This window comes from Danio rerio, chromosome 7 (assembly GCF_049306965.1).
Source record: "Danio rerio strain Tuebingen ecotype United States chromosome 7, GRCz12tu, whole genome shotgun sequence".
Lineage (NCBI taxonomy): Eukaryota > Metazoa > Chordata > Actinopteri > Cypriniformes > Danionidae > Danio > Danio rerio.
Genome location: NC_133182.1, coordinates 15726854 through 15743179, shown reverse-complemented (window position 1 = coordinate 15743179; position 16326 = coordinate 15726854). Strand labels below are relative to the sequence as shown.

Genomic DNA, 16326 nt, shown 5'->3' with positions numbered 1-16326 from the left:
CACCCCTACTCCTCCTCCTTTCCTAGATGGGTGACTCGGTGGCCCAGTAGTGAGCACACAGTAAAATCTTCAGAGTAAAATTTACTCAATTTAGAGAGGGACTAAATGTTCTCTGAACTGAGTAAAATTTACTCAGCAGCAGAGTTAAAGTTAATGAGACAATGATGGGGTTAATTAAGTGATGATTGAGCACTGATGATGAACACCTGCTGTTAATAAGCAGAAACAGAAGAGAAGCAGCAGCAGCTTCGCTCATTGCTTACCTGATTGACTTTATTTCCGTCAGATTTTCACAAAAGTCCATGTAAGATTTATTGAGAATTAACCGTTTTAGTTATTTACATTTTACAAAAAACAAAAAACATGTTTTTTGTTTTTTTTCGCCTGATGTCACCATCATGGAGAAAAGTGGTTGATTTACTTGGACTCGATTTCTAATGTTAATTTTTCTTTAATTGCATTGACAAGTATAAAAAGAGCACATGTGATCAAGTTGATTGATCCTGTGTGAATTCTTACTCTTGATGAGAGTAACTGTACAAGAAATAATGTTTAGGTGATGGTTTATCATATAAGAAACAAAATTCAGTGTTTTTCAAGAGAATGGATCTCAGCTGTGGTGTTATAATAAAATACATTGAGCATCTGAATCACTTTAGAGACACAGACATCAATAATCAGCGTATCTATCTCAACAGTGGTGAGAGATTTTTTGTTTGTTTGTTTTTTTGGCTGCAGTACATGTTAAGACAATCATACGACATTTAACCATAGTTTCCAGCATGCACTGTAGGAAAAAAAAAAACTCACCATAGTTGAGAAGCATATGCTGATTCTTTATGTCTGTGGGTTTTGAGGGTTTCAGATGTTCAATGTGTTTTATGATCTGATAAAAGTATTGGTGAGCTCCATTTTCTTAATACAGAGCTCCTTTTGTGATACAACATTACTTAAACTTAATAGGTTAAACCAATTTTACTGATTTGACCAGTGACTAAAACACCACAGATTCAATTATCCAAAGCACAATTGCTCTCTTTATACAATATTTGCCTCAATACACTATTTGGCAAACAAAGAGAAACTAACAATAGAAATCGAGTCAGAGTCCAAGTAAAGCAGCTACTGTTCTCCTCAATGGTAAAAGCTTAAATACAAAAAGTGTGTTTTTTTATGTTGTTGTAAAAAAAAAAAAGTAAATTCTTAATATTATCACTATATGGAATTTTATAGAGTGTGGCAGTAATAAGGCCAAACAGGTTGTTAATAAGTAAAGCTGCTGTTTGTGGAGTTACTTAATGATCCTTTGCTGAGATTTTGAGAAATTTGATGTGTTTTATTTCAGTTTATTTAGTCCACGGCTGTGACTGAAGGTGTTGTTTTGTGTTTCTCTTCTCTGTTTCTGCTTATTCACAGCAGGTGTTCATCATCAGTGCTCATTCATCACTTAATTAACCCCATCATTGTCTCATTAACGTTAACTCTGCTGCGGAGTAAATTTTGCTCAATTTAGAGAGGGACCAAATGTTCTCTGAACTAAGTAAATTTTACACTGAAAATTTTACTGAGCACTGTTGCCTCACAGCAAGTACATCAATGGTTCTAGTCCTTGCCAAGCCAGCCGACATTTCAGTGCGGAGTTTACACGTTCTCCTCGTGCTCACATGGGTTTCCCCCAGGTTCCCTGATTTTCTCCCACCATTCAAAAACACACAACTAAAGTTAATTGACTAATCCAAATCGGCATGCTCCTAGTAAGTAGTTATCTCCTAAGAGCAATTACCATCTGTTCATTAGCTACTACAGAAGGAAGTTCTCAAGATCTACTGGAACACTCTCCCGGGACAAGATGCCAAACAAGCTTTATAATCAATCATCAGCTAAGTGTGAACTCTTGAAAAAAGGTCTATACCAGGGGTCACTAAACATGTTCCTGGAAGTCCAGTGTCCTGCAGATTTGAGCTTCAACTCTAATCAAACACACCTAAACAAGCTAATCAAGGTCTTACTAGGTATACTTGAAACACCCAGGCAGGTGTGTAGAGGCAAGTAGGAGCTAAACCCAGCAGGGCACCGGACCTCCAGGACAAAGATTGGTGACCCCTGGTCTATACAATGAAAAAGTCATAACATGTTTTTTTTTTTTTTTACTTTAATTTTTTTGAATAAGTTAATCAGGTTTCAGCTTTATTTTTAAGTAATGCAAAATTTTATATTTTAAGTTAATGTCAATTTAAGTTAAACTAACTCAAAACTAGTGCTGGGCAAAGATAAACTGCATCCTAAATTAACGTTTATTTTGACTTAAAATATGTGTGTAATGAAATCGTACCATATATTTTTCAAACGCTTCAAACTAATATATAGCAGGTGTAGCCTACACTGGCCCACAGCTAGCCTGGTGAAAGAGGTGGTTGTTTTTTCTTAAAAACTGAGGTTATAGGCCTCACTTAGGCTACAATTTAATTATTCAAAGACTGCATTTTAAGCATTATTCTAGCTAAAATAGATTGTTGGATGGTCATCATAACCAAAAAAGAACATTTGAAAATTCATGGATAAGAACAATAGCCAAAACAGTAATCAAATTCGTTTTAATGTCGGTCACTTTTGGTGTTTCCCACCTTTTCATTGGTCATTTTTTGTTCCAAGATTAAGAATAAAAGTTACTTGCACAAAAGTAAGTAGAGAAAGTAGAGAAATATGACTTTACTTCATCAGATTGTATGTTTTCTTGCGCAGCTGGATGTTGGACTTATGAAAAATAATTGTGTGCACGGGCTAAACTGATTAGCTAAAGTCACACTGACGTGACAGCCGACAGAGGATTCCACTTGGTCTTAAAACCTTTTTCGATGAGTTATTTTACTATTTATGATGGCAGAGCAGTCAAAATATGACAAATGAGCTCATGCATGGGACCTTTGTCAGTGAGGAGTGGGTCTTTTAAACCATCTGACCCCTCCTGGCGACGGGCCTGATATAGTATTGTCATACTTTGACAACATTAAAACTTAATGTACAGTACATAATTATACACTTGCAAACTCTACAGCATCTAGCCTAGATCTCCAGGATTGTTTTTGTAGAATGACAGCAGACTTTTGAAAATGATTAGTCTGCTCTTGAGTATTTTGCATTATTGCTATTCTTTTCTAAATCGATTGAGATATTTTATTTATTTTTAAATATTCTGTGTGGTCAAAAATGAAGGAAGTTGTTTCCCTATTAAATGTCAATCTTGTATGCGTAACACATTGTAGCCTGCAGCGAAACAAATCAGACAGACTTTGAAAAAGGTTACATCGTGCATGCTGAGTAAATAAAAAAGCACCTTTCCATTATGACAATATTTATTTATTCAAATGATAGACATTTGATTCGCTTTTATTAAACGTGTCTTATTCTGTGTTATTATAACATATAATATATAATGGATAATTCCTTTTCATTCTGTGTTTAATTTATTTACGTGTTTGCATATTTTGAGATTTCATATTCTAAATAAAACTAAAGCATGTAGAAATCAATATTCTTTTTACCTCAATGCAATTTAATAGGGCACTATAAAGGCTAAACTACTTTATTCTTATATTTGCTTAATATTTACAGCCTATGGGCAATGTTTCTCACCATGTACTGTAGACATTTTGTCTAATACCGTATAGTGTAGTGTTTATTACAAGGGAAACTAAAACAACTAAACAAACCTATTTTAATTGAACATATCACATCATCTACACATGCAGTACCATCCTATCTAGTATTGTAAAAAGGCAAAGCTGAAAATTGCATGTTGATTTTTAATATATTTTTGATGAAATTGCAGGCGCATTAGCTGCCGAGGCAGCTGTGGCAAGAGCAACGGCAGAGGGAACATACTAAAGCGATAACAGCTGTATGTCTGAAAAATTATAAATATGACAATTTATTTGTTTTTACATGCAAATAAAACCCAGTATGTGTTTTCCACTCAGTACCAACTAGCATAACCGGCTATGTTATAATCAGCTTCAGTGTGGTCAGGAAGCAAACCTTCGACCTTCAGTATGAGTTCAGGGAAAGAACAGGAATGAACAGTACGGTCTATTTCAGGGGCATTTAAAGAGCAATGTCATCTGCATACCCTTCTAGACCAAAACAACCACACCAAAACACACAAACTTGTTTCTATATCACAGCGGGGACTACTATATGAACCAGATATTGTATTCCCCTACCCTAAATCCAACCCTCAAAAGAAAACGATCTACATTTTTACATTTTTAAAAGTACTCTATTCTGTGCAATATAAGGTTTATAATGTGGTTTATAAGGAGGTTTATCTGTGGATATCTCAATATTGTTCCTCGTGGTGATCCCATGAGTCTGTGGGCATCAAGTCCCCAGTGTGATATAAAAACAAGCACACACAACGAATATACTTTCACAAACACACACACACGCACACACGTGCACGCGTGCACACGCACATGCACACGCACACACAAACAAACTTGTTCCTATATTGCAGTAGGGACTTATAATGTGGTTCATAAGGATTTTTTTCCCATGGGTATCTCAATTTTGGTCCTCATGTTGACAAGTCACCATGAGTCTGTGGGCATACAGGTTTAACTCCCCACTGAGATATAGAAACAAGTACATACACACGCACAAACACAATCACATACAAACACACACACACACACACACACACACACACACACACGTTCCTATATCGTGGCAGAGACTTTGTATCTACTATACAAACCAGATATTTTGTTCCGCTATCCCCAAATTCAACCCCTTAAAGGAAACAATCTACATTTTTACATTTCCAAAGTACTTCATTCTGTGTGATATAATGTTTATAATGTGGTTGATAAGGATGTTTCTCAATTTCAGTCCCCATGGTGACAAGTCCCCATAAGTCTGTGGGCATTCAGGTTTAAGTCACACATACCTGTATGCAGTACATACAAATTCACACACACAAAGACAAAGAATGTGTTAATACTTACACCGTTTTGCTCGTTGTCTTGTATGGAGCCTGAATCTGAATCATTTTTGTCGTAATTCGACTTCTGTTTACCAAACACAAATAAAACAAACAGAAGACAGAAATTATTATTTTTAGACATGATACAATTAAAAATAATAATAAGACAACATTTAAACCACAAATCTCTAACCACTGGTGTAAATATACAGGTAACGGCAAAATGATCAGCCCTTCGCAGAAATTTGTATTCTTTTTTCTTTTCTTTTCTTTTTTTTAAAGGGATGTTTACAAGAGTAAGGACATTTTCATAGTATTTCTTATAATATTTTTTCTCCTCTAGACAAAGTCTTATTTCTTTTAGTTTTGCTGTAATTGAAACAGTTTTTTGTATGGTCAATATTATTAGCCCCCTTAAGAAATTATTATTTGTGTCAATTGGCTACCAAACAAACCACCGTTGACCAACGGCCAATCATTTTACAGGAGAGCTACATTATGTAATAACGTTGTCTTCAACTGCATATGCGGTTTTTGTTTTGTTTTTTACAGTGGGTCCTTTGAGTTCAGGGTAATAAAAACGTAGGTAACACTTTAAAATAATGGTCCTGTTAGTTAATGTATTTACTAACATGACCAAAGTATGAATAGTCATGAAAAGCATTTATTATTCATAGCTTGTTAACATTTTGTTAAATGTTAACTTACTGTGCATTAACTAGAGTAATGAATACCATAATAAACTGTATTTATTAACATGAACAAACTATTAGATATAAGTGTAAGTCAGAATTATTAGCCCCCCTTTTGATTTTTTTCTTTTTTAAATATTTCTAAAATGGTGTTTAACAGAGCAAGGGAAATTTCACAGTATGTCTGATAATATTTAGTTTTTGTTTTTTCTTGAGAAAGTCTTATTTGTTTTATTTCGGCTAGAATAAAAGCAGTTTTTACCTTCTTTTTTTAAACCATTTTAAGGTCAAAATTCTTAGCCCCTTTAAGCTTTTTATTTTCGGTAGTCTACAGAAAAAAACATTGTTATACAATGACTTGCCTAATTACTCTAACCTGCCTAGTTAATGTTCAAGTCAGAATTATTAGCCCCCGTTTATTTTTTCCCCAATTTATGTGTAACGGAGAGAAGATTTAATCAACACATTTCTAAACATAATAGTTTCTAATAACTGATTTATTTGATCTTTGCCATGATGACAGTAAATAATATTTGACTAGATATTTTTCAAGGCACTTCTATACAGCTTAAAGTGACATTTAAAGGCTTAACTAGGTGAATTACTGTACATAAACCAACATTTACTAATGGACCTTTATTTTAAAGTGTTTCCAATATGTGTCTTAGTGGTTTTGAATTATACATCAAGCATTTCTAGAACAATACTGAAGATCATCAGCCATTAAAACTTTATTAAAAAAATTCCTTAGCTGCAGGGAAGGTGAAAGCTAAGCCACAAAGAACCTGAAGAATTGCATTCAAAAGTTTCCACTGCTAGCAAAGCAATCAAAGCTTTAATAATGACTAATTGCATTAATAAAGCATAATACTTGCTTTAAAGATTATTAATGATGCTGTTTTTGACTAAGTCACATCTCTAGTTTTCTTTACTTACTAACAAATGTATCAATGTTTGAATGCATAAATAATTAAATTGGTTACACTTTAAAATAAAAGATATATATGTGAATATTTTTACTAAGATGAACAAACAATTAATAACACATTACAGCGTTTATTCATCTTTGTTAAAGTTAGTTAACATTATATAAATTAATTAACGTTAGTTCATGTTAACAATTATTTAACTCGTGTTAACAAGCAGAACTTTGTTAATGATGTACGAGTAAATGTTGAACTAGAATTAATAAATGCTTTACAGGATTATTAATAATCCTATTTTCGACAGTCACATCTGTAACTTTCCTTACGAACTAATAAATGTATAAATAACTGAATGCATAAATATTTAAACCCATCACACTTTTTAATATATGGTATAATAATGCTTTTACTAACATGAACAAAGAATTAAAGCTATATAACAGCGTTTATTCATCTTTGTTAGTTTAAATAATACTAGTTCATGTTCACAATTATGTAACTCATGTTATTAAGCACAACGTTGGATGCTAATAATACATTAGTAAATGTTGAACTATGATATATGATATGATATGATAACTATAATAAAAGCTTTAAAAGATTATTTACACTTCGTTAACGTTAGTAAACACACTAACTAATGGAGTTTTATTCTAAAGTGCGACCAAAAAAATCCAAAAAGGTAATTTTTCCAATGTTGGTGAATTAAATAATTAAGGTCACACATATTTACAGAATAAAATAGGACTCACCTTAAAAAGAAAAAAGCCTCGCATATTATCCACAAACTAAGTCCAAATAAAGCAGAGAAAGAAAAAAAATAGGAAAATTTGACTAAGAAGGACGATCACCGACAGAAAATAGCGACCATTGTTACCTAACAGCACATCTTACTCTAGAAGACCATCAGAGATGTTGGTTTGCATGTTTATTTTCTGATGGCGTACAGAACCGTAAAGGCAGCATGTCACTTCCCTGCTGCTCATTTGCATTTTAAACAAATAGAGAAGCACCGGCCTCTAACAGTGTTACCACACACACGACTTGCTCATGTTCAGAGGAACTGTATTTCACAACGGAGTGATGTTTGCGCTGTTTTCTGGAGGTAAAAAATGAAACGGAAGAAGTTTGAACATGTATTATCTACAGGTATCTTACATGCAGAATCGGATTTAAAAAAATATCAATTAAGTTTGATTTCAGCCGGAATGGGTGAACTATTGTCAGCACATGTTAAATGTAAAAGAATGCCACTTACAACCCCAAATCAGAAAAAGCTGTGACAGTATGGAAAACGCAATTAAAAGAAGAAGCGATTTCCAAATCTACTTTGACTTGTATTTCATTGCAGACACTATGAACAACATATTTCATGTTTTGTCTGGTCAACTTTTGCATTTCATTTGCAAATATACATCCTTTTTCTGTCATTCAGACCTGCAACATAATATAAATAAAGTTGGGACAGGAGCGATTTAGGGCTAGTAATCAGGTAAAGTGGTTAAATAATGATGTGATGACATCAACAGGTGATTGTAATTATGATTTTTAATTATGACAAGTACCACAATATGTAGTTGCATCCACAAATGCCAGTTAAAATTGTACTGTGCCAAAGAGAACAGTGTTAACAGTTAACAGTGTCCGGAAGCACAGTTGACTTCTTTGGGCTCAGAGGCATCTGGGATGGACCATAACACGGTGGAAACGTACTGTGGTCAGATGAATCAGTATTTCACATATTCTTTGAGAGAAATGGACGCTGAGTGCTCCAGACCAAAAAAGAAAAGGATCATTCAGACTGTACAATCAGTCCAAACAGGTTCTGTCATGGTATGGGGTTGTGTCAGTGCCTTTGGCTAAGGAAACTTGCACTTCTGTTATGGCACCATTAATGCTGAAAATATTATAGAGATTTTGGGGCACAATATTTCTGCAAGACAAGGCAAAACCACAAACAGCACATATTACAATGTCCTGGCTGCAGAGGAAGAGGTGTTTATTTAAAAAAGATAAAATCATAAGGAACACATTAAATAATGTTTGTTGTATTGTTGTGCAATGGAATACAAGCCAAAGTCAATTTAGAAATCACTACTTTCTTTTTTCATCTGTGTTTTCCATACTGTCCCAACGTTTATTGATTTGAGGTTCTATATTTAAGTTTCCTTTGGGAGTCTCTTTGAATGGATTTAAATGGTAAAACTGGTAAAAAATGGTAAAAAAAAAATGGTTTTCAAAAAAAAAAAAAGGTTTGCAATACTACTACTAATGAGAAGGAAAATAATATACTTTTATTTAATATATAAAAGAAAACCATATTATATTAAAGGGATATTATGGCAGAATATTGTTATTATTATTATTATTATTATTATTATTAACCAATTATACAAGATTGAAAGCTACTAGAACAATCACTTTCCATTCTGACACAAAAAAATGTAAGTTTCCAGGGTGGAAATGAAATGAAAATAAAATAAAACTAAACAAATTATGCAAATGATCAGATTCCAAAAAAGATCAAAAACAAAAAGGAGGAAGTATAAAGTTCACCTAAAGCAAATGCAATTCCAGCACAATATAATAATAATAATAATAATAATAATAATAATAATAACTATTATTATTATTATTATTATTATTATTATTATTATTATTATTATTATTATTATTATTATTATTTTACAGTTTCTAATTGTTTATTTACTTTTGTTTTAAATTGAAACAATACAAACATAAGATTAAATTAACTGCTAGTTTTATAAATATATTTTTAAATAACTGCAGTTTTTGATAGTAAATTAATAAATAGTTAAACTCCTATTAAACCACTACAAAACTCTAGGTTCAATTGCATACCTCCAGAATCTTAATTAAAACAATATTGTTATAGAGATTTTTGGTCATCCCCACCAGCACTAATGAACATAGTGTACATTTCTAATAAAACAAACAAACAAACAAACTATACATTGTGAAAGCTACAAAAACTGACACATTCCATTCTGACTCAAAAAAATGTAAGTTTCCGGGTTTAAAACAAAATGAAAATGAAATAAAACGTAAGCGAATATGCAAATGATCACATTCCAAAAATTATTTTTTTTAATACGAGGAAGTATCAAGTTCACCAGAAGCATTAAATGCAAGATTGCTCTCACTAGGTGAAATTACGACACAGTATAATAATATTAATAATAATAATAATAATAATTATCATTATTATTATTATTATTATTATTATTATTAATAATAATAATTTATTTTTTATTAAATAATAATGATAATAATTATTATTATTTTTGTTCATGTTTTTAATTTAAACAATACACTTATTTAAGCTATATTAAACTTTTTTGTCTGTCTTAATTTAAACAAGTTTGTTCTCACTAGAAGAAATTATGGCAGAATATTACTATTAATATTATTATTATAATTATAATTATCATTATTTCACTTTGTTTTTAAAATAAGCTTAATTGTTAGTTTTATAAATAGATTTTAAATAACCACAGTTTCATTGTAAAAAAACAAAACAAACAAGAAAACGTGTTAAATGAGAATCTTAAATATTTTTATGGCTTCGAAAAATAAAGATGATTTAGTAGTCAAAAAGGTTTTATTTTGATTATGTTTTTAAATAGATTGGTTTTACACTTTTAAAAAAAACTTATTTTAAAAGGATATTAGAATTTGTGGACTTAGTCTAAATTTAAACAAGTTTGTTCTCACTAAAAGAAATTATGGCACATTATTGCTATTATATATATTTTATATATATATATATATATATATATATATATATATATATATATATATATATATATATATATATATATATATATATATATATATATATATAAAACAGTTTTTGATAGTACATTTGTAATAAAATAGTTAAACTCCAATTAAACCACTACAAAACTCCAAGTCTAACTACATACCTCCAGAATCTTAATTTAAAAATAGCACTAATAAACATAAATTTCTAATCAAAAAACAAAAACAAACACTTTTCATTCTGACTCCAAAATAAAATGTACGTTTTCGGGTTGAAAACAAAATGAAAATAAAATAAAACTAAAGGGAATATGCAAATGATCAGTTTACAAATAAATAACAAAAAAGAATGAGGAAGTATCAAGTTCACCTAAAGCATCAAAAGCAAACACATTCACACAAGAATGTTTCCCCTAAAAAAGGCAGAGTCACAGCCTAAAACTTCCTCCCCGCCTTGATCATTAACCCAACAGAAAGTTCAAGATCACAGACCCAATTTTTTTACCTCTGAGGTGACGCTTTCAGTTGAATAAATGGAGTCCCTCATGTGCCGCACATCCATGTCATCGGAGCACCTGGACCCATTGCGCTCTTTATACGGGACATCAGAATCCTGCAATGAGTCCACCAGAACAGGCATTGAACCAGTCAGTCCTCCTCTCTTTCGCAAGTTCACACTGAGAGGGGAGGTTGGGCTGCCGTTGCAGGACGTCCCAGAATGGCCATTCTGGTGGACGGGGCTGCTTAGACTGCGCGGCAGCTTACCGGAGTCTGAAAGATTTATCTGCTGGTTCTCTTGCTCTTCCAATATGCTGGGGTGTTTGTCACTGCCAACACGCTTGGATCGAATAAGTTTGAGTTTTCTTTTGATGGCAATAATTTTAGATTTTTTGTCTCCCATGTTGGAAGGGTGTAATGTTTTTTTTTTTCAGTTGTCAGGCCTCTCTGTCACTCTCTAGAGCTGGTGTGTCACCTGGAGATACAAAAAATAAATGAGAAATGACAACAAGCTATTTAAAAATATTGTTATTATGATAATAGTATATGCAATATTCATGTTGCAGAGAGGTGTAATAAATTACTTTTTTATGGATGCACCTAAATTAAAATTCAGGGCTGAAGTTGACAATCTGGGCTGAAAAGGTGCTGCTTTGCTATTGGCTAGAAGTTGAACCTAGACCTGAACATTGGTAGAGAAAAAGAGAGAAAATTAATAGCCAATAAGAGTGAGAATAACAGCCCACTTTCCTTTATTTATAGCAGGGGTCACTAATCTCGGTCCTGGAGGGCCGGTGTCTCTGCAGGGTTTAACTTGCCTTAGCACACCTGCCTGGGTGTTTCAAGTATACCTAGTAAGACCTTGATTAGCTTGTCAACATGTGTTTGATTAGGGTTTGAGCTAGCAGGACCTCAAGGAACAAGTCTGGTGACCCCTGATTTATAGTGTCAAAATCAGGCGTCCCAAACTACTGGCTTGCAGGCCATTTATAGGAATATACGGTAGACCACGGTCACATTAAACGTCCCGTGAAGCGCTTTGAAATGTGCATTTTCATTCAATGTTTGACGTAATCTCAACTGAAAAAATGAAAAGTGGGACATAGTAGCCCCTTCCCTTTTACAAAAACAGCCAATAGCGTTGTCTTTACTACAGCTCTGCCAGTGAGACTGGTTAAGATCAAGCGTATCAAATGAAAAGCAAATGAGAAGCATCTTAAAGGGGGCAGGACATGTCAGATACTAGAGAGTAGGGCTGGGGAATAAAATCTGTATCTGTATTTGACTGAAAACCATTGTCAATATTGATTATAAAAATAGTTTTGCATGTAGTTTTGGTATGAAGGAAGGCTAAAGTTTTATTAAAATGTGGCTGCTGAGCACACGTCTTGGAAGCAATGCTAATAAGCTTAGGGTTTCAGTTTGTCATTTCAGATGGAGAGGCGCACGACGTTCACATGGCGTTCAAGCGGCACACACGTGACGCGTGCAGATTTTCCAGGGACACTCAGTTGAAAAACATCGGAACTTTTCTGAATGACGCGAGGGCACGACAATTCATGCAAGTAAAACTGACCAATCTGCTTCACACTTGCTGTATATAAACATTTCAGTAATAATGGCAGACTAATTACCTCAGACAAAACAGCGCACCCAAACACTGCAGTGCTTTTTACTTTTCTCCATAAACTTACATCGGAGCTGCAATGATTAGTCTGTTGTCATCCTCTGAGAAAATTGTTGCCTAGTTACGAGAGGCGCCATTGAAAATGGTGAAGGAAAGCATGTGCTCGTGCTTGTCACTTCAGTTCAGAATTACAACACATGTGACAATGAGTGCCGTATAGCAGCAGTAAGGATATTATACATAAAAAAAAGGATGTAAAGATCTCACTAGAGTGGCTTTTTGGTTTCTTTTCTTGTGCATTCCAGCCACTAGCTCCACATCTGAAAGATTTTTTAGCAAAGGGGGCAATGTAGTCATTCAACTTGCAAATACAACTATGTATTTGAATAATGATGGCTGGTTCCTTTACTTGAAATTTCAGACTTGAGAGTTTGAGGTTTACTGTATCGTTATTATTGACACCATACAGATGTTGATCTACCTTTACCATTGCACACACTTTGTAACATTTTATTTATCAAGTTTAAGAGTCTCTCTAACACTTATGTTTATTTTATTATGAAGAGATCCGATATTTTGTTTAAATATTTTAGTTTTTGAATATTAAAACTATTTGCCTTAGTAATGTTGGAAAGTGGTTAAATAATAAATCCTAATATTCTTAAAAGTATTGTTAAAAAACATTCAATAATTATCGATAGACATGAGACATGACAGTGTGATCTTTTTTGTTTGCAACGTCGCCTAGACCTACTAGAAAGCATTTGATTGGTCAAGATTTGAGGGAAAACTGAAGTTTGAGGTGATATACTGTCCCAGTCTGCCCCCGCATATAAGTCATGATATGAAATGTTCAATTTAATACTTGCATACTAACTTTCACATCAAAAGGCATGTCCATAAAAGTTGAATTAAACCATTAAAATATGCGAAACAAGAAACAAAGTATACACATTGACACAGAATAATCAGTGTGAAAATATATCTTCACTTTTGAACTTATTAAATGAAAATTTAAAAAATTATATAAACATAACAACACCTACATGTTTTTTCTATTTTTCCAGGCCAGACATCACATACAAGAAAAGGCAACTGCGATTAAAACTGAAAAAAAACTCAGTACATTAATCATTTACAGTATAAATGGCCAAACACTGTGCCTTCATATTGATTTTTCTGTTCCCTTCTCCAGCAAAAATGGGAAAAATCAATAAGGAACAGGTTTGAGGCTATAAATCTACGCAGTGATTAACGATCCACAGAGTCACCTAAAAACAGATTTCAGTTCATGTCATTTATCATCAGTTTTAAATGGGAATAACACGTCGTTCAACCAAGAAACTCATCCATCTACCTTTGTGTTCCAGCATAATCTGACTTTGCAGCTACATGTTACCTGTTGTTCACACAACGGCGATAATACACAGGGACACTGCTGAGGCGAGCGTCACAATTATTATGGCTCATATTTTAGGCTCACTGATATGAACAATCCTTCTCCTTAAACCAATTAAATATTATTAAACTTCATAGCGTTCATATAATGTGGACTAAAAGATGCAAATGATGAGTGACAGATGTTTTTGAATATTATATATAAGCAATCAGCATTATGAATAGGACTGTACATTATGGCAATATATTATGTTGTATTTGGACAAAAAAAAAGTATATCATGCTTTATTGTTTGTTTTATAGTGTCACAAAATATCTGAGCTAATACGTTTTCATAATATATACGAGCAGAAACATTGCAGACAATTCTAGGGATTCAGACAGAAACATGATTTGCAGCATGGAAAATAAGTATTGAACACATCATGTTTTTTCCTGGGAACAATAATTCTAAAGGAGCTGCTGACATGGAAATAAACCAGAATTTGGTAAAAACCAAAACGATAAAAACATAAAAAAATAAAACAAAACAAAAACATCTGAAAAATGAGTTATGTTTCCTCGGCTGTGTTTTGGATCATTGTCTTCTGAAATGTCTACCCTGGTTTCATCCTCTTCATCTTGATAATGTAGAAGTTAGACTGAAGCAGCTAATATTGAAGTAAAATGGTGAAAAGGCAGAGGGTTGCTGAAGAACTACCGAGAGATTTCAGCAGCTGTCTGGGCTTTCACTGCTGTTTAAATATTTTTTCCCTGCGTCACTTCATTTTATTACGATAACTTAATTTGTAAAGTAATTAGTTTTGTTTTCTCTGCATTTATGGATTTCCTTCATTGCTATCAACATGGTGAAACTGAAATATGTTTTCTGAGAAAAATGGTCACGTGTTCAATACTTATTTTCCCTGCTGTACAGTATGTAGTGTTTACATTTTGCACTTTATTTAGCGATACATCATTTATTTTTTGTACGTTTATTAGGTTTTGAAAAGTATTTTATATTTTGATAATATATATATATATTTTAAATCAAAACATTTACCATGAAATGTTAAACAAAATGAGAAATATGATCACATATGAACGAGTAAACTTTAAAATATATACTCTATAATATATATACAAAGTAAAAAAGAAAAAAGTTCTTTACATGTGATCAATATATAGAAATCATTGACTGAATTGACAGAAATGGCACCATAATATGATCTATATATCGATATCAGAATATGAGTTTACAGTACTTATATCATGATATGAGATTGTCATATTGTCCAGCCCTAATCATGATTCTTTCCACTGTAAAACCACTTAGCAGTGCTTGTAAAAACAGAAATAGTAATGCCATCGCTGAGCAATTCAAATCCTCAAACAAACACTATGACTAAAGACATAAAACGTTGACAATCATTTAAGCTGCACTTAAGAAAATGGGGCAGTGTGTGACGTGTGTGTCAGAAAAGTGACATCTAAGGTTATGAAGATAAGTTTTGTGAAAAGAGAGCATCATTATTATTATTATTATTATTATTATTACTACTATTATTAAAACGTTTATTTTTATGTATTTAATAATAAGTTTTAAAGAAAACAATCTTCTTTTTAAAAAATAAACTTCTTTATTAAATATAATGTGAGCCCTTTAAAATCTGGGGTCCCATAAAATTGACAACATTGGTGATTTAAAAAAATCTATTCCACATAAATATTGTTTTATTTGAAAAATAGTCAAATTTACCTTTATTAACAACAACAAAAAACTTTTGATCATCAAAATTGCCTAATCATTTTTAAAAACTATATATAAATTACATTTACATATTACAGTTTAAAATAAAATAAAAATTCAGAACATATTTCACAATAGTACTGTTTTTACAGTACTTTCAATCAAATAAACTCATTTTAGCATAAGAAACTAAGTTACATAAAATTTTTTTTTTTTAAACCTAATATCTAAATAATCCTTTTATAAGTTTAATTTTTCTATAAATTACCAGACACATACTTTATACACTAAAATATTACATTAAACTTTCTAATAATAATAATAATAATAATAATAATAATAATAATAATAATACCTTTGTCGTCAAATTAGCATAATTATTTGACATTAAAGAATGAAAGAATTAATATGAGCAATTCCGTACAAATGTCAAACTTTGCATGAAAAAAAAAAACGTTTTCTCCAAAATACAGGAACAGTTTCTGGGTTTTTTGGGTCAGCAAGTATTTTACAGGACTTTAGCAATACTCAAAAATGCATCTGTCAGTGTTTTCAAACTATAATATTTAATTTACCAAAGTGTCACAAGTGGGAATTTCATCTGTCACATTCATAACAGAGAGATGTCACATCCATAACAACACTTTTTCCTCATAAATGTGAAAATATTAAATTAAATGAAACCAATCATT

The 16326-nt window shown here is 32.2% G+C and overlaps 1 protein-coding gene across 8 annotated transcripts in view; it reads right to left on the bottom strand.

Annotated features, from left to right (window-relative positions):
• Window positions 1-16326, bottom strand: part of mctp2b (multiple C2 domains, transmembrane 2b) — a 71056-nt gene that overhangs the window by 45215 nt on the left and 9515 nt on the right. For 2 of the 8 annotated variants that reach the window (XM_073908128.1, XM_073908131.1), the window contains exons 2-4: window positions 11465-11562; window positions 10888-11355; window positions 5004-5066 (exon numbers count right to left, since the gene is read on the bottom strand). In XM_073908128.1, the coding sequence (XP_073764229.1) occupies window positions 5004-5066; window positions 10888-11283 (459 nt within the window). In that variant the 5' untranslated portion in view covers window positions 11284-11355; window positions 11465-11562. Of the gene's footprint in view, window positions 1-5003; window positions 5067-7351; window positions 7505-10887; window positions 11356-11464; window positions 11563-16326 lie in introns of those variants that run through there. The other 6 variants (XM_073908130.1, XM_073908133.1, XM_073908129.1 and 3 more) reach the window with 3 other exon arrangements.